The sequence below is a fragment of the Cygnus atratus genome, chromosome 24 (assembly GCF_013377495.2).
Source record: "Cygnus atratus isolate AKBS03 ecotype Queensland, Australia chromosome 24, CAtr_DNAZoo_HiC_assembly, whole genome shotgun sequence".
NCBI lineage: Eukaryota > Metazoa > Chordata > Aves > Anseriformes > Anatidae > Cygnus > Cygnus atratus.
In genome coordinates this window covers 1,744,504-1,766,759 of record NC_066385.1, presented here as the reverse complement: position 1 = coordinate 1,766,759, position 22,256 = coordinate 1,744,504, and the positions used below count along the sequence as shown (strand labels likewise).

Sequence of the window (22,256 nt, the reverse complement as noted above, 5' to 3'; positions counted from 1 at the left end):
AGGAATGGCTGCGGAGGTTCACAGCGGAGCACTAAAGGCAGGAGATCAGCTACCACAGCATCTGCCAGCCCAGACGGGCTCGGCTCTAATCTGCACCGCTCCAGCTGGGACCGCAGCCACTGGAGGCTGCTGGAAGCCCGCGCCGTGCTGCGCCATGCGTGAGGAGGAGGAGGAGGCTGCAGGGGAGGAAGCACATGGGAAAGGCACCAGCACAGAGCAGCAGCAGTGTTTTCTACGCCAGGACTTTGGCAATGACTCTCCCTGCCTCCTGGATATGAAATAGCCCAATGCCCTCCAGCAGCAAGGCATGCTGCAGGATGTGTGCCTCTTCCCATCTGCCTGGGGTGGTATTTCCTCCCTCTTTTGGGAAAAAAATTGATTTTTCTTTCGTTGCCCCGGTACCTTCACTGCTAATGATGCACTGGACTGGTATCTGTTAATGCATCAGGCAGGCAGCAAGCCTACGGACAGCTTTGAATGTTAGGTGGGCTTTGGGAAAGGGGACGGCCGTCCTTTGTGCGAGCAGAAGGCCGGGGAGCGAAGTGCCCTGGCTCTCTGGAAGTGCTGCCTGCAGGGAGCAGAAAAATGAGGCCAAAGTGGCCCTGCTGGGAAGGGGGAAGGAGATCAGTGGGAGCCAGCTGGGGATTTTCTGGTGGGAAGATCAGACAGCAGACCCCAAACATCCCTGTGCTATCACACCTTCATCCTCACAGCCACGCACGCCACTGTCTGACCCCACCGACAGCTCTGCAAGCGGTGCCCAGTGCTGAGCCCTTCCCCTGCCCAGCTCAGGGCAGGGAGGTCGGGGCCTCGTCCCTGCACACAATCCTCCACGGGGGCTCCTCACAGCCCAGACCGAGCCCACCCAGCCCCAGGTCCCATACCCAGCGCTGCCGAGCCCGCCCTGGTGCTCTTCTGAACCACAGGCAGCTCAGTGAGCGCAGCTCTGATTTCGTCCTCCAACAGAGATTTCTAACACAGATCCTGAGAAGTTAAAAAAAAAAAAAAAAAACCAACACGAGGTGTGTCGGGCAGCACCAAGAGACTCCTGCTCCCAGTCCCTGCCAGCCGCTGCCAAAGGATGCCTGTGTAGGGTCTGGGAGGGTGCGGGGAAGGAGGAGGGAAAAAAAGGAAAAAATAAAACCCACCCTCCTCCCTGGGTTTGATATCTCAGATGGATTTAATTTTGAAGGAGAATGGCCGGGGAGCGGCAGGAGGAGAGCACCAGCCCCCAGCAGCACACCTGTGGAGGGGATTAGCGCACAGGCTGCTGCCTGCCACGGCCATTCACCACACAGAGGGACCGCTGAAAGCAGATTTATCTGCGGGATAATAAAGGCAAAAGATTCTCAAAAGGGACAAGTTTCAAGCCAAACTGCCAGGCTCCTCCACTTCTCTTTTAATCCCTCTCATAACTGTCGGTGTTATGCAGGAGGCTGGAGGGATCCGCTCCCCAAAGGGGAAGGAGCAGAGGCTGCCCGAAAAGTGCCCTCCCCACCAGGCTGTGGAGGTGCCTCGGGCACAAAGAGGAGATTAAGGCTGAAAGGCGCTGAGCCGGGCAGGGAGGCTGCTGGAAAAGACGGGGAAGGGTCCATTGGAAGTATTTTGGATGCCTGACAAGGAGCCACAGAGACCATCTGGGAGAGGGGAGGGAGGGCAGGGCACCAGGGAGAGCCCCGGGGGGGAGGAAGGTCTCAGCTCCCTCCTCCTCCTCCTCACTCTAAGGCGGGGAAGCGACAGGCTGGGGCTCGGGGGCAGGCGGCACCTGCCCGTGGGACATGGAAGGTCTGTGATGGGAAGTGCAGCTTTGGTCCCATTTCACGTGGTTTTGGGAACCCAGGAAGGTGCAGGGCCAGACAAAGCCTGGCCTTCCCGCTGTGCAGGTGAGGAGCACCGCGCTGCCACCACCCCTCGGGTAAGGAAAGCTGCACGAGCCCGGGCTGTGGTTAACAGGCATCGTTTGGTGACAGCATCCAGCTGGTCTTTCGCTCACCTGCACAAGGCCAGAGACAGTGATGACAGCAGGTTTTTGGGCTATGGATGCCTGCCCGTGTTGGGAACGGGACCAGGACCCAGCAACTCATTTTTCACAGGGCACTGAGCAGCCATCAGACATTAATGACTTTTGGCAACTGCTGACCTGGGTCAGATTCAAACCGATGACCCAAAATGAGGAGGTTTTGCTTTCCCCATCAGTAGCCCCTGGGAGCCAGCCTCCACCGCAGTGCCTCTGAAAAAAAGGAGCTTAGAAAGGAAAGGCGAAGAGGTCCTCAGCTCTGGCACGGGGTAACCCTATCAAAATGCACTGCAGATAGAGGCGGCTTTTTCCCCAGGAGGAATCAAAGCCTCATTGATACGTGAATTATGAATGAAACCTTAAGCTTTTAAACTTTTAACCTGTGCATTTCTAAGAAAGTCTTAATTTAGCCAGAGACATGGTAGGAAAGAACGATGGTTCAGTGGAAGGTACTGGATTTTCTAGGCTTTTAAAAGCTTTTGTTTAAAGGCTTTTGTTTAAGATGAGTATTTCATTTACCGAGCCATTCCCAGGGGAAAAAGGAAATTGTGATCCACATTGACTACAGTGCTGCACCCCTCCTGCCACAAACCCAGAGGTGGTTTTCGGCCGAGCCCTGCACTTCGCTGCTGCCTGCAGCAGCTGGGACACGCCGAGGGCCAGGCTTCATCCAGCTCCTGCTTCTGAATTTCCCCGCAGCCACAGGAGGTGAAAGCCGGGGCCAGGAGAAAGCTCTGGGGAAGGCAGCGGAGCAATAACAGTGATTCAGTGCGACAGGGGTCAGGGCACCTCACACCAAAGGAAAGCGGGGTGGGTCAGCTCAGTGGAAGTAACACTCTTTAGAAGAATAAACTATATAATGAAGAGGGGGGGAAGCTTTGCTCTGGTCTGGTGGGGTGCTCTTAAGCCTCGTACCAGTGGGTCATTGATTTAAGTCCTTCCCAGCTTTCATTCCACTGGAAATCAGCCAAAAATTGCCTTGCTGACCAGTGCTGAATGAGATTTTGTTTATTTTCAGGACAACTGCAGGCACATTGCTTCTAGCAGCAACAGAGCTGGCACAGGTCTGGGATCCGAGCGGAGCCAGGAACAAAACAAGCCAGAGACTCAAGTTTTCTGCTGCCCTGCAACCAAGCCACCTCCAGAACAAGGGCACAGCAAATTTTTTGGGTAGAAAGACTGCGCAAAACCCAAACTGAGCACAGCAAGACTAGGAAGGGTACAGGTCTCACAGACAACACTTGGCAGGAAAAATCAGATATAAAAAAAACCAGCCATATGTGTCAGGATGTCCCTCCATCAGCAAATAAAAGTTAACAGTGTTATCTGGACACAGCTAAATAGATGCATTTGTATTTGAAGCCTTTCACACATCAGAGCCTCAGTACCACTGCTTCCCTTAATTTTTGGTGTTCAGACTCCTACCTGCCCAACAGCTGCTGCAATCCAACTCCCTCAGCATCCCAAATGAAACCCAGGTTTGTAAAATACAGGCCCAATTAAATATTCTACCACTGAGCTAGCAATTCACAAGCTAATTAGCTCACAAGCCTGGTGAGTCCACAGATCAGGACTTCAGCAAACGAGCTGACGTTTCACCAAGTTACGAGCCCAGGGCAGGAGCCCAGAGGCAGCAGGGGAAGGGATCAACCTGTCTGTTCCAACAGCTCGGGAGAGAGCCCGGTACACCAGGTTAAATCACGGGGGAAGGTTCGAAGCACAGCAGGCAGCAGGGTGCTGCGGTGCTAAATCACAGCACCAGGGTGCTGCAGGGCTGGAGCCCCAGGAAAGGCACAGGCAGGAACGACAGGGCTGGTACAGAGCTGGTCAGAGCAGCACAGAAATGCAGCTAAGGCAGGGCTGGGAGTAGAAAGCGTGGTGGGCAAGGCTCAGGTACATCCATGGGACACATCTTAGGCAAGGACAGGGGGCAAAGGCTGTCCCTGCTCGGGGGGAACCGGGCAGAAGCGGGGCAGGAAGGGCAGCAGGAGGCAACGCAGCCCCAGAACTGTGGGGATGGTACCCAGCTGCATCCCAGCCCAGCAAAGCTCCTCGCTTTCAGAGGAGGAAAGGGGAAAAAAAAATAAGTCAGCCACAAAGTATAAATAAAAGAGATGAAAGTTTAGAGCGAAACTAAACAAAGCCCCAGGTGGCCCTCTGCCTGGGGCGCTTCTGCTAATTTTAGTTTCTCCGCTCTTCCCCGAGCTGTTTGGTTCAATGACTGCATGGTTTTAGAGCATTTACTTTGCTGCAAGTGCCTAAAACGTCGAGCACGTGGATGCACCAGCTCGGGTACCAGCGTGAGAGGAAGTGGCAGGGCAGCCCAGCCCCGGTCCCACCAGCGCTGCGGCAAAACCTGTGGGGTCTGGGGCTCCCACCAGCCCCAGGAGGTCTCCCAGCTGCTTGCTGGCTAAATTATTGCACACCTGGGCTCACAGATCCGTGTCCATGGAGGCTGAGGCATGAACCCACAGCCCCTTCCCAGCCACCTCCGCTCGGGGCAGGACCCTCCCAGCCCCGCTCCGTGCTGCGACGGGGCCCGGGGAGAGACTTTTTGCAGCCACCATGTTTATTCCACAGATGGAAAAAAAAAAAAAAGCAGCAGCCTCGCAGAAGCATCCTATACAGCAGAATGTATTTACATACCTAATGAAGGAATAAATCTGGGAGAGGGAGACATTTACTGCATACTTATTCACGCAGCGCCTTTGTGCAGGCGGGGGCAGCGGGGGGGGCGGCAGGGCCACGCACTGCACCTGCGCTCCTGGCCGCCAGCCGCTTTGCCGGGGTAATGAATATGGCAGGAGGCTCTTAAATGAGGCTCTACCTGTCAGGGAGGATATTGAGCGCTCCCAGCCTCCACATCCATTGCAGAGGCCTGGGCTCGGCTCCGACAAGACGCAGCACCTTATCGACAGGGACCGTCCCAGGGGGGTCACGGCCAACGACGCGCCGGGGGGGGACAGAGACAGATTGGGCCACTTTGCGGCTCCGGGTTGCCTCTGCACCAGACAGCAGGGCGATTTCCACCCCCTCGCCCACCCAGGCAGCGTGCCAGAGGCTGGAACCAGCAGCTTTTCCCATAGCACAGTCAGGGCTGGGGGCCAAGGGCTGCGCTGAATGAGCCCCTGACCGGGGGCTGACGGTCCCAGGAGGGCCGTGAAGTCCAGTCTGTGCTGCAGGGCCCCGCATGTGGGCTTCCTTCAGCCAGGGCTGGCTCCTCTGCCATTCTACTGCAGGTGAAACACAGCACATCCTGCTTTTGTTCTTCGAAACAGGTGAGAATTTACAGCTCGACATCAGGTCCAGCTCTCTGCAAGAGGCGTGTGCGAGGGGGCAGGAAAACCCTGAGAGGTCCGGGACCACAGGGGGCAGCCCCTGCTGCAGCCTGCGCCCGTCTCCATCCCACCCTGAGCCCGGGCATGCGCTGGGACCAGCCCTGCCCTGCCCGTAGCACGGTGCAAAGTAAGAATAAGTCAGTGCAGGGCGCTGGGGAGGCTGCAGGCAGCCAGGAGCTGTGGCTGCCCAGCATATTTTGCAGTATAGGGAGAGTCACCGACCTCCTCCGGCACACCAGCAAAATGCTGCTTCTTTTCTGAATCTGACAAACCCACCTCTGCCTTAGCCACCACATGAACTCAGGGTTTACTAGAGAGAATAGCAAAGAGAAATTGAAAGCTGCAAAGCTTTCCTACAGGGCAAACAGGGAACAGCTAGCATCTTCGCTGCCTCCTCCTTCGTCTCTGGCTTGCATTAAGCCTTTCAACACGGTTTAAGTGAACAGCCTTTGGTCTCTGCTGCCACGGGGGATGGCTCTGAGATGTGTGCCAGAGCCCAGCAAGGCTGCAGGGCTGTGCCAGCCCCTCGGGAGCTCTGCCTGCTTGGGATGCAGAAACTCCGCAGCCCATCGAGGCTGAGCCATACCCCGTCTGCTGCCTGAGAAGACACGGGGCAGGAGCTGCCACCGACCTGCCCTTTAAAAGCCAAACACCATGAGCATCACGCCGTTTGCCCCGCCAGGTGCCATCAGGGCTATCACTCCACACCAGCCCGCGATGTTTTTGCCCACCCCCAGCTCGGCTCCAGCCTTCGCTCGGCTCTCGGCTTCACCTCCCCACCCCCAAATGCAGCTGAATTCATCTGCCCTTTGCCCGCCCTCCTCCCCCGGGGTACGAAAGGTCACATCTGAAATTCAGGGGTCAGAAGGAAGCAATGCAGCGGGGTCAGAGGTGAGAGAAGCAGAGGGGAGGAATTTCACCTCTCCCCAACCATTTGCTTCCCGTGAACCAGCAGCAGAGCCCCTGGCAGCTCGGGGGCAGCCAGGGCCAGACCCCTCTCACGGGCAGGGGGCTCAGGGGCGCTGGGATGCTGGGCAAAGCCCTGCCACCAGCTACAGCACAAGATTCTGGCCAGGAGGTTGCAGGCGTCACCTACAGTGCTTCAGCCTACCATGCTGGAGCGTTAAAGTTGGCCTGAGTGCCAAACTCCCAAAACAAAGCTACAGCAGAAAGAGCAAGAGGAATTTAAAGCTGTGCTCAACACACGTGCAGTTGCATTCCCAGCATGTGGAGCCAGCACTTGGAGCAAGCAGAGCACATATGCCCTAAACACTAGCTTTTTTTTTTTTTTTCCTCCTTTAATCTACATTATCATGTATACTACCTGCTGGAGACCTCCATTTGCTCTTTCCAAAACTGCTTCTCCTGCTGCCTAAAGCTCCCCAGCCAAGCCAGTCACCTTGGGACACCCGGTTGGATTGCTCCCTGTCTGGGGATTTTACACTGGCCTCTGTGGCTGCTGAAAGAGCACCAACATCTCCTATGCATGGCACAAAAACAGCGCCTTGAGCATCCTTACCGGCTCACGAGATGCCCTAAGAGCAAGGGATGAACCCTAAAAATGAGGCCCTTTTCTGGAGCATGGGGACCCCAGCAGCAATCTCGTTTTGCAATGAACTGCTGCTGTATGCAGGGCCCTGAGCAAGCACCAACACACGACCAGGAGAGGGGCAAACCCATTTCAAGGGAAGGTGGAGATTGTAGGGGCTGAGAAAGCGCAGCTGCAAATGGGGAATATGCTGCAAGAGCAAAAGACGCCATTTTCATGTAAATGTTCCTAATAATAAGAGAATGAATGAAGAAAGCAACACACACAAACAAGAAATAGTACATTTGTGCTAGAGAAGCAGAAATTATTCTAAAAAGAGAGCTTTATCAACGTTTTCCAGAAGGCATTGGCTGTTCTTTAATGCTCCTCGAGGAATAGCACATTGATCCTGCTGAACCTGGGCTGCTCGGTGCCTCTGATCACAGGTTTCTCAGCAATCACGGCCGCGATGCAGCACACTTGAAAAACATTAAGCTTGTTTGTTTTCTCAAGCAAATATCGAGCTGCTAGTCTCATGCCCCATAACTGACATTTTGTGCTGTTTGCCGTGTATCTGCACGGTTTCTGCAGATGTTCCTTTTGCACGGCCATCCAGGCTCTGAACTGTGCTGGTGTCAGCCTCGCACCAGTCAAACCCCAGCAGCTGAGCGGGGTTCCCCCTGCTTTGTGTTTGATTTTGCCTAAATTCACATCCCACAGGGCCTGAACAGCCCCCAGGTCCCATACGGTCACTGTCTGTGAAGGACGCTGAAACTCAGGCAGCAGGAGAGACCCTCCTGGAAACTTTCCCAGCAAATATCTGAGACCAGGCGCAGTGGCAGCAGGCATTTCTTCATGGGCAGAGCCAGGGGAGGAGGAGAAAACACAAAGTGAAACCCGAATTGCAAAACCCGTCCCAAACGCTGTGCTCACGAGTGAGGCAGGCAGGACAATCCGCTTCCAGCTTTGCAAACGTCTCCTGCTCCCCTTGGCTTCTGCTCCCACTTGCAGGAGCACTCCCAGTCCTCGTTAATCTATTGGCACACAGAGAATTTGATCGCTGCCTCTCAGCTACCAATATCGAACTCTTTGCCATTATTAGTTACGTGGATGCCTTCCCCTCTGATACTGCTGCAATCATTTAAGCCCTACAGTTTTTCTAAAGGTCAGTGCTTCCCTCTTGCAGGGACAGATAAATCCGGTTTGAACTGCTGAAAGTAAGTCCAAAGTTAAGTCCTCAGAGTTTATAGGCAGCAATTCCCCAGCCCTGTTCCTGAACAGCTTCCCAGGGTGAGAAAAGGAGCTCAGGATCCTGCCCCTTCCCCGTGGCAGCATCCCATGGCTGCACTCAGCAAGCAGCGGGGAAGCAGGGGACGACCCTTCAGCAACGCTCCCCCTCCACCAAGTTCGGCAAAAACTGGGCGCTGTGGAAGGCAGGGAGCAGAGCCACAAGTGCTGAAACCTTGCAAAGCCCACTGCCACCCAGCCCTGTTCATCACTGGTACCCAGTGCACACAGGCTTTGAGCACGGGGTGACCCAAATCAGCTGCATTTCTGGCACAAGCCGAGGTCACTTAGCCAGGCATTAGAGCTGGCAGCCCCGGAAGATCAAGGGCAAATATTAGCTGCGCCCCATTCAATGGGATGCATTTTGTACTGCAAAATAACACACAAAACTATTTATCCTGAGTGAAGCTCAGCATTTATCTTTTCTTTCCACTTAGGATTACAAAGCAATTTTCAAACAAACTCCCTGGGAAGTTAGAGAGCGATGTTATCCCTTTCCCACTGGGAAAACCACAGGCAGAGCAACCTCCCCAAGTCTTTCAAACTCCTCACTCTCTCCAACTCTACCTGTCCCTCAACCCATATCTTCCAGATTATTCTAATTATTTATTTCTCAAGAACAAGACAAAATTCCCAGCATGAAAGGCTCTGCACAAAGAAAGCACAAAAAGAAAACCGGAGAAACGAAGAAGAAAAAGACATTTGGCTCATCCCATCACATGCATTTACAGACTATCCCAGAGGCTTTTGCCTGTTCTTAAAGCACGAGGAAAAAGGCTCCCCAGAATCCTGCGGAAAACATCCTTGTGCCAGAACGCTCCTCATCGCTGTGACATCCAACCTCCTGGGCAGCACAGGAAGCAAGACTCCTTGTTCAGAAGCAAAAAAAGGACAATGAAATATGAAGGAACTGTAAGCTAAGAGCACCTGCTGCTGTCCCCCTGTCCCAGCCTGACCAAAGCACAGCTGGGCATGTGCCAGGCCCAAAAACTGACTTGGATGGTGCTGTAGGAGGTCGGGAGAGGATGGCACCCCCAGGACAGGAGGGGTTTGCAACCCAGCAGCCTGGGAGACCCGTGGATCAGCCCTGCTCCCTTTGCTTCAAACCTCTGCAGAATGATTTAGCCCAGATGTCCTCAAGAGGTGCAACTGGTCTGCTAGTAAATGAAAGGAGAAGGTGGGAAGAGGGAACTCTCTTTATTCTGACTGCCATTTACTAATTTAAGCCTACAAGACCAGGATAACCGCTTCTCCCCCATGTGCCCACTGCATTTGCGACACAAAGTCTCTCGGAGTGCGAAGCTTCAAGAGCATCAGGCAGAAAGCATCAAAGAAGCTCGAGAGCTGAAAGCAGGCAAAAGGATGCTCTGTTTTCCCACTAATAAGCCACTGGCTGCAGGATGACTAGCAAAAGCAAACACCACATTAGTCAGCCAAATGTTAACTCAGAGCTGGGAGGGAGCAGGCTGCGAGCACTCCCAGCCGCTCAGGAAGGTAAGCGTTCCCAGCTGGAGGCACCGCGGTGTTTATTTGAAAGACCTTGTTTTACCCAAGTGTCTCTTCCTCACCCTTTCTTCCTTACTTTGAGCAGCTCAAGGGACGGGCTCTTGTTCTTCCCACTGCTGCGGATCTCGGGATTGGCATCCTCTCCGAGCAGCAAATGCAAATTGCTCCTTAAGTTAGTGGCAATGACCAACTTAACAGGCCTACTGCTTTTAATGAGCTGATGAGGGGGAGGAGGAGGCTGAGGTAGGGTGAACAATTACCTCCTACAGTCATTGCAGCACTCGGTGCTGCCTGACTTCCTGCTTTATAGGATGCTCAGGCTGGTTTGCATAAGGCCTGCAGGCAGGTTTATGAGATTAAAGCCCAGCACACAATAAATAATTTAGCAGCTTACCACAAAAAAATAAAAAATAAAATAAAAAAAAATAAATCCCACCCTGTATAATGACGAGGCTGTATGATATGTACATTCATTTTAAACACATCACTTTCATCTACATGCATCTATTTGATGCAAACGCTTGTACCCAGCTGGGAGGGAGCAGCCAGCAGAAGGTGGCGGGGGCCCTGGCGAAGGCGCGTGCCGGGCACTAATTCTGGTGAAGCCACTTGCTAATTATTCCAGGCCTGCCCGGGCCACTGCTGCTGTCTGCAGCTTCCTGTTTGCATGCGTGTGTCAGAGAATCTTAAATCCCTGCTCAGCCAATTATTCCTCCACCATCCTCCCTTGATGATGGGGCAGAGGGGGCTCGTTCCAGCTGCCCCAGCTCAGCGCTGCCCTTGCTGGGAGCACGGCACAAAGGCGCTGGGGAGTCCCAGTAAATACCACATGAAAGGGCTCCAGGCACACACCAGGTAACTTCAACCCCACCAGCCACCACTCCATTTTATTCCAATTATGCTGTATTTAAAAATGTTGTTTGCAGTACAACACCTCAAGGCTGTCCCCAGGATTTAACTCGCCGCAGCGGTGCTGCGTGGCCCAGCGGGCTCAGCGGTGAGAAAACCTTGGTCATCGTGTAGGCAGGAAACAGATGCACGAGGAAACCTGCCTGTACTGGAGAATGGCCTGACGGGGATGGGAACTAGTGCCATGCCTCCTCAGTCCTAGTCCAGACCTTCACACGACCGGGCCTCAGGTCCCTTTTAGTGTCCTTCGGGCTCGCCAAGACCAAGGTGGGACACAGGCATGTGACAAACTGCTGCTACTGCCGCTGCACGGGGTGTAAATCACAACACGCAAATTCAGATTGTAGAGCAGAAAGCTGCAAGCTTGAGTAATGTATTCAACGTCAGATCAGATCACTGAAACTAGTGGCTGAAGTGAGAAGAACAGCACAAACACCCGTACCTCGCAGTGCCATGTTCCTCTTCCCCAGCCACTAGATGTGGCTCCCTTCCTGCATAATTAGCATCATTGGAGGCTTCTTTGAGACACACCTGATGAAGAAGGAGACATCACATCACAATCTTCTGGCCCTCGAGCAGCAGTCACATTTAGACATGGCATTTTGTCACCCTTTGTGCCCTCTCTTTGCTGCGCTCTCAGGCTACTGGAGCCTCCTGCAGCACAGCGTGGTTTCATCTCCCTCTTTATTGCTCAGGCTGGGCTGCCTGCAAAAAGCTCCCTGAAAACCTGAGAAATGTAGGCATCTGCCTTTCCGTGAGTCCCCGCAGCAATGAAAAGGCAGTAATAAAAGGAGCAGGAGGTGGGGAGACTATGCATCATGCCGGGCGTAATGGACTCATGCTAATGCAGAGACCGGCCACATCCAATCCACACCTGCCTGGCACACCCATGAACGGTGGGCAGGCATTCAAGTGATGGATTCGCCTTCGCAAGCCTTGCAACATTTTACAGCCTCACTAACGCTGTCGTTGCTCTGGCCAGCAGCAGAAAGCAACGGTAACAACAATGGGCAGTAAACTTCAGCGTGCAACTGAAAAACATATCAGAAGAGGAGTGTGTCAGGGGAACAAGGCGAAGCCTACCTGCAGGACCAGTCACAGGCCATGGCAATGCCACCTCCACATGGCATTTTGCTCCGCGATTGTCCCCAAACCCCAGCCCTTGTGCAGCAGCACAGGGGCTGAGAGCAGACGCGGGGGCTCTGCCTGCAGCCTCCCCCTCTCCTCCTATGTTTGTGTTTTCCACATTCGTTCCTTTTGCCCCAAGGAGGCCTTTATAGAGGCAACACAGCACGGTCTTCTCACAGCATTTCTTGCCACGCGGGGATTTAAGAACTTACAAATGGACCAAAACTCATGTTATTTTGACCCCAGTGAGGACTGTAAAAGCCTGCAGAAAAACATATACCCTAAGGAAAGCACAAACTTCTTGACTCACAAATGGAAAGGCAGAAGTCCAACCCTGCCAAGAAAACATCCAGAATACAGCAAGTTCTTCAGATTCACACCCAGAGGAAAGCAACGAACAGTCAGAAAAAGTGCCATGAATTCACAAAGTAGTTTGGTATTTCCTGATGTTTTTCACTAAGATGACTCCAACAAGAAATGCATTATTGAAATACAGAAAAATGTAGCTCTGCCTCCAGCATGAACTGGAGGAAGAGTAACTTCTGCCTCACTTCATCCTCATGAAGGAGATAACACCCCTTCTTACAAAAAGTATGGGGGTTAAACATCTTCTAAACATGTTAAAAAACAAAACAAAACAAAAAACAACACATGCACAAGTGGGAGAACCAACCTCGTGGGCACGGCTACAAGAGCTCGTCCTGCACTTGTGCTGCTCAGGACAATTAATAAGAGCATTTGAAGGAAGGGCCAGGACCAAACCCCAGAGAAACAGAACCTACACCAAGAGCTCATCACAAGAAAACCCTCCCAGCATTTGCAGCTCCCGGCCTTTGAGGCGCTGGTAGGACTGGTGAGCCTTCAGAGACGAGCTGCTTTCAGCCTCTACTAGCTCCACTTTGTTTGGAAACGAATAAAACATAATTGCTGCACTCCAGATTTCAAGCTGATTTTTCAAGGTGCCTGAACCTGAGTAAGAACCAGAGTCGTCATCGCCTGAGCCAGGAAACGGATGAAAGCAGACTCCGAGCCCACCTGGCTCGATTTCACATAGCATGTCCTGCCCCTTAGCTCTCCAGCAGCTATAAAACACATCTCAAATTCTCTTTTTTTTTCTTCAAATTTTACTCTGCTAGGCAACAGATAACAGAAGGAGGGAGGCAGTGCTGGGAGAAGAGAGGACCAATTTCATGCCTTTAAGGGGCCGTAGGGACATTCCTGAACCGTTCCATCAAAACTGCAGTCCAAAGGGACCTCTTATATTTCCTTGCACAACTTCCAGTTATAAAGTAAGGCTCCAGCTTCTGGCTACTAAAAATTCTGGGCATTTTGGAGGCGCTGATTTTGGAGGCCCTGTTTGCCAGGGCCATGCTCTGAGAGCCCCCCTTTCACGCAAAGGGGAATTACTGTCTGAGGCTGGAGTACCTTCTCCCACCGCACCATAGCAAATCACAAGCAACATAATGCCAAATGCCCCTTATTTCACTTCCTAGGGCAAGAAACAGAGCCTTGTTTCTCAGATCTTTCAATTATAAAGCTTAGTCAAGAATCACCTGCTGCCTACCACCTCTGCTGGGACACAGAGGTCCGCGTCCCCGTGATGGACGCATCACCGAGCTGCAGCAGCTGCCGGCACTGGGAAACGCCTCAGGAAGGAGGCTGTGAGCAGATGACTTTCATCTCTTCAATAACAGCCCGATGTCCTCTTGGCTTCTCTACACAGTGATGCAACTGACTTTTTTCCTAAAGTGCTCCAAGAATGTGCGTGGAGGAGATAATTAAGGATAAATTAAAAGGATGAGATAACTATCCGTAGAATGAAGTCAGATAAGGACAGGTCCAGACATATATTTCATTGTGAAACATCTATTTTATTCCCACTAATGGAACAAATTAGATCATCCAGGCTGAATAAAACCATCGCATACCAAGACATAACAATACACTCAGAAGTTCGCCTTTCCCCTGCCTGTGTCAGCCCATCAGTTATCACCGTCCCCTACAACGGCGGGCGTTCGCTGAAAGCAAGGTCAGACAGCACTATGCGCTGTGCATCGGGCATTCAACAGGTAGGCATGATCCCATTTCCAAACATGAAAACCGGGCACAGCCCTACTTATTTTTCTGTAGTACTTTTCCTCCTGACAGATCCCAACCAGCTCCTCTCGGGTGACCTTGCACACCAGAATTGATTCAAGCCATGTACAAGGGTAACTGGGACAGCGTGCTACGGTTGTATAGGACAGTGACTGACCCCATTTGTCCCGGAGGATCAGGCACAAATTGAGATGCAAACACCATCCCCTTCACCTCCTGGCACCTGGAATAACCAACCCCCAATCCTGAGTTCTTGTCTGTAACACCAAGGACACCGAAGACAGCCAACGCAGAGCACTTGGCTTTGTAGAAGCAATCTCTGGATGCGGAGAGCAGCCTTTGGGCCTGCCCTGGATAGCTGGAACTCAGGCAGTGCTGGGAAGTGTGTCCTAGACCTCCCAAGGCACAGCGAGGCTCCGAGCCACTGCAGGAACTGAGATTTGTCCAGAGCAGGCATAAACAGCATGACGGCAAAATAATACTTGGACTGTGCACTGTCAGACATAGAAGAGACATTTATTTATTCTTGATCACAAACAATGTCCTCCATTGACAAGCTGAATGAAGGGCACTTCACTGATTTATTAGATCTAATAAGAAACACACCTCTTGGGATGAAATACAAGATTGATTTTTAGTGGTGAGCCATGCTGCCAACCAGCCACTGTGCTCAGCCTGCTGAGATGAAACCGGGCATGCACAGGGATAGAGAGTTGAAACAGCATTGGGTAGGAGAAATAAACGGAAAGACTTGCACAAGGGCAGCTAAAACAGGAAAAAAGCTTGCAATAGCAGCCCTTCGGGCCTGACAACTGAGGCTTACTCTTTTCTTCTTGCAACCCTGCTCTCTCCCACTAAGCCTTTGCACCTGAAGAGAAATGCAGCAAACTGCTAGGAAGTTTACGAGTGACTCCAGTGTAGTTCTCAGGAAACCTCAGAGTCTGACCCTTCCCATTCATCTGCCTTTCAGATGAGCCCCTCTAAATATAGCAAGTATAATTTTCACATCAGTCTCAGCATCTACCAGGCAAACCACATTAGCTGAGTTCCGTGGATGCCGTTTTCCATCAGGAAAAAGACAACTAACGCAGCAGTGCTTAGCTTGAGGCCCTATTAATAGCAGTCCTAATTATATGGCTGCAAATTTAATTCATAGCAATGATTAGTGTCAAAATCAAAGGCATCACACATCAATATTGATGGAATTGTATAAAGCCCATAAACAGAGCAAGCAAGCCGACACATCTCCCCCCAGCAGTTAGTTGCTGTTAACTGTTGCATTAATGTCTCTTCTAATTTTGCTCGATGAAAATTGCTTTATTGCAGGAAGCCACAATTCTGAGCAGTTACATCTCTAATATGATCCCATTACCCACTTTGCTCCCCCAGCCACAAAGCCGAGCCCTTTGCAGGAGAGCCAGAGCACCAAGCTGCGGAGAGAGCAGGACCCCGCGTACCGTGCTTTATCCGGAAGGTCACAGCCTCATCAGCACATTTGCTCTTCACCCACTTAGAGAAAACTGCTGAGGGTGGGTAATTCTCAAAAACAGGAGGCTGCTGGGGATCCAAGCTGCTCGCTCATCTCCCATGCCATGGGGCCTTGTGCGCAGGGTGCAGCCCCAGGAGCGATCCTGCAGCATGTGCCCCTTGGGCGGCCACAGGCACTGAGCACCCCCTGCCCAAGGCAAATCCCATGGCAGGGTGTCAGGCTGGATGAGCCAGTGCTATGTGAGCAAATTCCTCTGCCGGCACAGGGTTTGAATGACGAATGGATCTATTGACTCTTTCTTTTCCCTTCAGCAAGGACAGTGCAGAGAGGTGCACGCGCTACTGCACCGGCTGCGCGAGGTGGCTGAGAGAGGCACAAAACAGGTCCCAGCCCCTGCTGGAGCTGGAGAAAGGCGCTTCAGACACACCCCAGGAAACAGAGAAAGGGGTAGGGCTGGAAAAAATAGGGGCCTGGGGACCTTAACAATCCAGCTCCTTCGGGGCAGAGGCCGCAGCAGCAGCTGCCCCCAGGGGGACGCGCACGAGGCGGGCAGGTGAGTGGCTAACAGGAAGGACAGCAGTGAGATAACACGGAGTTTTCAGCAGTGAACTCTCACGGGGGAAGCACAGACAAATGTAAGAGATTTCAGAGCTGGCTCCCTGACTTCTTTCCTGCAGCTACACAAAAGTCTCTCCGTTGAAATCCCAGACTGAGCCACCAGCTCGCTTCCAAAGTAAATCAACAACTGCGGGAGAGGGAATAGGCATGACGCAGCTCTCAGACATCGTTGTGTAGGTAGATGTGCAGGGTGGTGAGACGGAGGAGAGATGTTTATCTGTAAATCTCTGGCACTTACAGAAGTATGCACATTTTTACTGTCCTCATTTCACATACAGAGAAGGAGAGACAGAAACGTTTACAGCCCTGAGCATCCCGCGCCCTCACGGACATGTCTGGTGGTGGAGCACGCACGGATCCAGGGACCACCAGGGCAACAAATGCCCCAGGAGCCCCTCAGCTCACAGCAAAGCTGCTCCCCATGCTTCATACAGCCTCTTAGGCCACATAAAAGATAAAGCCACGTGCCAAAAGGGAATAGATTTACTGAAAGCGTGGGCAGGACCAGAAGACAGAGAGCATTCCCAGCCCCATGCAGCACGGGACAGGGCAGCGATACGGGTAACAGGAGGCACGGGGCTGAGCGGCAGCACACCACACTGATGCATGTCAAGAAGGTGCTTGGCAGATGCCACCGAAGGCTGACTGTAGCAAACGCCTGGAACAGACTCGCTGGAGACATGAACCAATTTTCTCAGCACCTGTTCGCCACCAGCTCCAACAGCAGGTAAAGCCTGGACCATCCCCACTTCCCTCCTCCCCCAGCCCCGCACGGCTCCCTTCCTGCCCAAGGCAGTGAAGTGGATGGGCATAAATAGATTAACTTTGCATCAGAAAGGTAGGTGTTTAAGTGGGTCTTCAATGTAGACTAGCACAAGGAATTAAACCCTGCTGGAGAGAACGCTTATTCTGTAATCCTACATAATTAATGCAACGCTACAGTAAATACCTAGTGTGCAGGCACAAGCTGTTTGCTCTAACTGCCTCTAAATGAGGCACCTCCCCGACTCCCCCCAAAACACTGAACAGCAAGTACCACGGCAGCCTGCACAGCTCGGTAGCATATGCATCTGCAATATGCTGAGGGTGCTTCTTCCATCCCCTCGGCCAGGAGAAGCCGGCGCTCCCTGTGTGGCTGCGCAGGGACGGGGGGGCTCTGCTCGAGCCCCTTCTCCCCCACGTTCAGCATTGCCCCAGTGCAGCTGAGAGGCACCAGGGAGGCACCTAATTTACTACTGCTCAGCACTTGTAAAGTGCCGAATGAATATTAATGAACTGATGTAATTAAAATGATGCAGACATTCAAGTGTAGTATCTGCCCGTCCTTGTATCTTCCTGGATAGATGAGAAAGAAATTCCCTGCTGCTTAAGGACACAAAAAATTAACAACCTGCTGTTGATTACATTTGTTAACTCTTTCCATGGCACAGGGGAGCAGGGTCTACATTTAGCAGGTTCACCAAATGCTGCCTTTCACGTGTTAGTGTAATTTGAAGGATCTCAGCTTTCCAGAGCAGCATCTCTGAGGCTCGCTTTGCTGGGGCTGGACCCAGTGCCTGCACATACCGGGGAGCTGGCTTCCAGCTGCAGCTGTGCTGGAGAAGCACAGCAAGGGGGGTCCTCTCCAGCACCTGGTCCCAGTTCCGTGTCCCCAAGGCCATTTCCACACTCAGTTGCAATATAGGTCTTCTGAGGACCACACTCAACGGATGGGTGATTGACCAGACCAGCCTTTGTAGCCCACTTACTGAAGAGCAGTTTGGGGGAAATAGAAGGGCAAAAATCCCGATTCAACTCCAGAACCTTAAAACCCACCCAGTGGTCCCCCAGCTCCTGCTGCTGGGAGAAGAAAACAGCGTGGAGACCTTCTTAGCCCTAGGCAACTAGCCCCAGCTTTTGTGATGCAAAGGGTGAGGCATTTTATCTTCCAGGCTGGATCAGTCATCCAGCTGTCTGGGGGAAGAGGGAGGCACAGAGCAGGAGGACTTTGCCCTGCGGCTTGGTTTCCAAGTGCAGCCAAGTTAACCCATTCCATGGCCCAAAATCTGCCACCGTCAGCGCTATTGCCATCACCAAAGCAAACCCCAAAAGCTCTCATGCTCGTTTTTCTACACAAACTGCAGAAGGATTGCTGTGAAACAACTCAAAACTACTGCAGGATTTCCATCAGAGTGTCCCAAAAAGGGAAATATCCGAGACGTCTGAGCACGGTTCGCTGAGGCTCGCTCTCTTGGCCGCACTCCACAAACCGAGCCAGCTCCTCACTTCCCTCTGACCAGCCCAGCCCATTATTGCCCCGGTAATTTCTGCAACAGCCCCACGAACACACACCACAGTTCTCTGAATGATCAAATGCTAAAAACAACGCAAAACCCAACCAACAAACAGGCTAATACTGTAATATACAGACAGGCAGCGCGTGAAAGAGCTGGCCCGGTGCTGAGACCCGCATTGACCCGCTGCTGAAGGAAGGTGGTGGTGCGAGCACAGCAAGGGGCTGCTCCCAGCCCGATGGCAGGGATGCTCCAGAGCTGTGATGCTGCACAGCACGCAGAGCCGCATGGCCCCGTCCAGTCCCTTTTCTGGGACCAGGCTGCTTCAAAACACCTCTGCTTCAAAAGAAACCACAACAACTCTGCTCTGCACTGACAGTGCTGATGGATGAACAGCCACACCAGTTCAGGGCTGTGACCCAAGCCCTCCAATTTTTGCTCCCTACTGGCTCCCAGTTTCATGCTGGGAAATACTGGCAAGATACAGCAGCAGCCACAGGTATCAGAGATTCCCAATAGCAAAGAAAAATGGATCCTGGCTCTCCAAAGCCACAGAAATAACCTTACCTTCTTCAGCTTGCCATTTTTAGTCCCCACAAACACCACGCTGTAGCCGTTGTAAACGTATGAAGCAACAGAAGTCATCCGGTCCCGGCTAGAGGTAAAGAGCGTCACCCCGTCCACTGGCACCGAGCCGCCCAGGGGCTGGTTGATGTCGAGCCCACAGAAATTGTCGTCGATCGGAACGGGCTGAAAAGAGAAGATTAGGGGCAGCCGTGAGTGAAGCTCAGGGCATGGAGCAGCCGGTTCCCAGAGAGGGGAGCAGGCGGTGGGGGGAGCAGGGCCATGGGGCTGGCAGGGCCGTGGGGCGTTTCCCCCGCTCCCAGGCAGCAGCAGGGAGTGCAGCCCCCCAGCAGATCCCCGTGGGGTCTCAACGGTCTCTCCCACGCAGCAGGGCAGTGCCGTAGGGCTGCTCCCCGTCACACTGACTGTAATCCACTCGCTTATTTTCCACAAGGGACGTTCAGCAACTGCCAAGGGCTCAGACACATTCAGCCGCAACCGCGATGGGATAACTCTCCCCTGCACGAGCCAGTGCTTTCCTTTCCTTCTTGCATTTCATTTAACCTACCCGTTTATCTCCTCCCAGCAGCCAAACTTAATATGCTTGGCAAAAGAAGGCCCCAGGGATTCTCAAGTCAGCCCTAGAACAATCTGCATGTGATCAAGATTAAAGAAATAAGCTGAAGGAAACCACAAAAGATGCAACTGTCATTTGTTGGTTTGCTGACACCACCCTCCTGCTGCGGGAAGGGTGAGAGCCTTCCTCCGGCTCCCAGAGCCCGAGGCAGGGAACAGCAAACCCTTCCGACAAGCGGCACACCTTTATTTGTCTGCCTCAGTGCTATCCCTTCCTTTCACTGTCATCACTGACTGCCTGATAACAATAGGGATTAAAAAGGAAAAGGACTGCTACATCCATCTATGTTTGGGGAAACTGAGGCATAGAAAGATTAATCCTGTCCTGCAACTCATATACCACAGGGCCCTGTGTTAATACCAAAGGCTACAAGAGTCAACTGCAAGGGCATCCTTACCGCTTTGGTGCACTGGACGTCCTTCCCCAGCAGCCAGTTGAGCTCCAGGTTGCCCTCGCCCTGGTAGCAGGACTGCAGGCGGTCCTTGATCTGGGCGTTGATGGTGCGAATGGGGAAGACGCAGAGCGCGGAGTCGTCCGGTGGCTGATGGTACTGCTTCTGTCCCTTGGAGAAAATGGCGTAGAGGACGTCCTCCTGGGCCGTGATGTTGAGGGACCTGGCCAGCACATCTCCTGGCTTCGAAAGGTAGGCTGCCTGCAGGAGGCGGTATTCCGTGTCCCCCTTGACGCAGCCGAAGGGCAGGGAGACGTAGGAGTGGAATTTGGGATCGTCCTTGCAGAGACGGACGATGCGAGACGTGTAAAAGAGGTCACTGGCAGAGTTGATGGAGACACCCTCTGGGGTCTCTGGCTGGACAGTCAAAAAATACACAAAATTGCCACTGGCAAAGCCATAGATGTAGAAGATGTCAAAGTGCGACACGAGAGCCAAGGTATCTGAGGGGATTTTAATCAGGGATGAGACAAAGTCACTGTGGAGCTCATAATCCAACATTGCTGATGACTCTGGGTCCCGGGGAAGCTTACGGCTGGAGAGGGTGGGGAAATAATCCTGCTTCCCATCCACCGCCGTGCCGATGAAGAGCTTCCCATCCTCGCCCTCCGAGCGCACGATCACGCCGTACATTGTGCCCGTCTTGTTGACGCTGGAGAGGTAGTGCTCCTTCTTGTGCGAGGGCTCCACCAGGATGAAGAGGTCGTCCAGGCGCAGCAGCTTGCAGACCCCCTGGTAGAGGCTGCCGCACGCCAGCAGCCGGTTCTCGGAGTAGTCGATGATCAGCAGCTTGTTGACGTTGTTGGTGAGCGTCAGGATCTCGCTGCATGGCTGCACGATGAGGGGCGGGTAGCAGGATTTATTGTCCTCCTCGGGGCCGGTTTTGTGAGCCACCAAAATGGTCAGGTTACCCGACAGCTTGTAAACCCTGTTGATAGCTCCCACGTAAACGGCTCCGGTACCTCGGTGCACAGTCAGGTGGTTGAAAGTCCAGTCCCGGTTCTCCGAGTGGAAAGTGCTGAACAAGGCGCTGCCGGACACGTTTCGGGACAGCGATGCCAGGAAGAGACAGAGCAAAGCCACCGACCAGCCATCGGAGTCCGGTACCCGAGGCCAGTTCTTCCTCTGATCCATCCTGGGAAAGGCAAACCTCGTGTTCCCCGCGCGTGTCCTGTGCCCCAGCAACGTCCCTCACATGGTTCTAGGGGAGAGAAGAAAACCAGACAGAGCAAAGCATTAGACCCAGTGTGCCTGCAGATAAAATTCAAAGGAGGCTTTCTAATTACACAGTCCTTGAGATAAAGTGAGGACATCTCTAAGCCCAACAAGAATTAAGCAGGTCTCCTTACTTATTGGTAAACAGTTCAGGCTTGATGTTTTGCCACTTGGTTCAGGCTCTGCGTGTTAATTTGTTTTAATTTGTTACGTGGTTTAGCTGTTCGTAATGTGCTCTGCTCAGCCATGGGAGGGGATAAGCAGCTTCAGCCCAAGACAAAGCCCGCAGTTCACACACCCAACCATCAATCTGCAATCTTGGCTAAAAGGATGTCTCCTGCAGGGTATGTTGTTGGAAGCAGCTGAGGAAATAAGAGGTGTTTTCTACCTTTAAATCCTCTATGACTTAATTTGAAAACCTGCAAAAGAAATCTCATGCAGGCGAGTGCAGTGAGCACGCACACATCAAAGCCATCAGGAACTCCTCTCCACCACTCCCCCCAGCCAGCACTACCTGCACAGGTGCTTTTCAGGCAGCCTTTTTCTCAGCCTTTAGAAGGCACTTTGCTGCCAAAAAGCAGCTGATTTGGGGTGGAGGCACACAGCGGGTAGATGAGATGCAAATGGAGCCAGCAGCACCACGTGCAGGGGAGAAACTACCAGTTTGGGAAGCTTGGAAAAGTTTCCTGCTCTAACAAAACTTCCAGGTGATCATGAAAACCTATGCAAAGCAGCTTGGACACTGTCCCAGAGACGCATGCCAAGCAAACTGTCCCTGTGCCCTTCCTAACAGCTCTGTGGATAACCATCAGAAGGGCTTCCTCTGCATGACGTGGCCATTTGGGTGAGAATGTGAGGACAAGGCGAAGGAATAAGACTTGAGCTGGATAACTCTGGCCACAATCTCTGTGGCAAAGAGGCATGGAAGACATTATTATTATTATTTAACAGAAAGCGTCAATTTGGGGAAAACATTTTATGTGGTCCTTAAATTCCCTCCCACCACCAGCCACCCAAAATTATCACAGAGAGGAACTCAGCAGTACAAGACATGGTCTTGGGCAGAGGCAAGGAGACCGTGGGGCAGCACAGCCACCGCACACCCCACGAGCACGAGTAACCACTAAACCCACCTTCCTCCCAGCAGATGACTGGTGGACAATCAGAAGAGATAATGACCTAAGAATGCTTTAGAGCTC

At 52.6% G+C, this 22,256-nt stretch overlaps 1 protein-coding gene across 1 annotated transcript in view; it reads right to left on the bottom strand.

Moving 5' to 3' along the window:
* The window catches only part of PLXNA2 (plexin A2), a 134,838-nt gene extending 113,862 nt beyond the window's left edge, over positions 1–20,976 (bottom strand). Inside the window, exons 1-2 of the mRNA XM_035561404.1 lie at positions 19,789–20,976; positions 18,758–18,940 (exon numbers count right to left, since the gene is read on the bottom strand). Of these exons, the coding sequence (XP_035417297.1) occupies positions 18,758–18,940; positions 19,789–20,976 (1,371 nt within the window). The remainder of the gene's footprint in view (positions 1–18,757; positions 18,941–19,788) is intronic.
* Between the last annotated feature and the right edge of the window lie 1,280 nt (positions 20,977–22,256).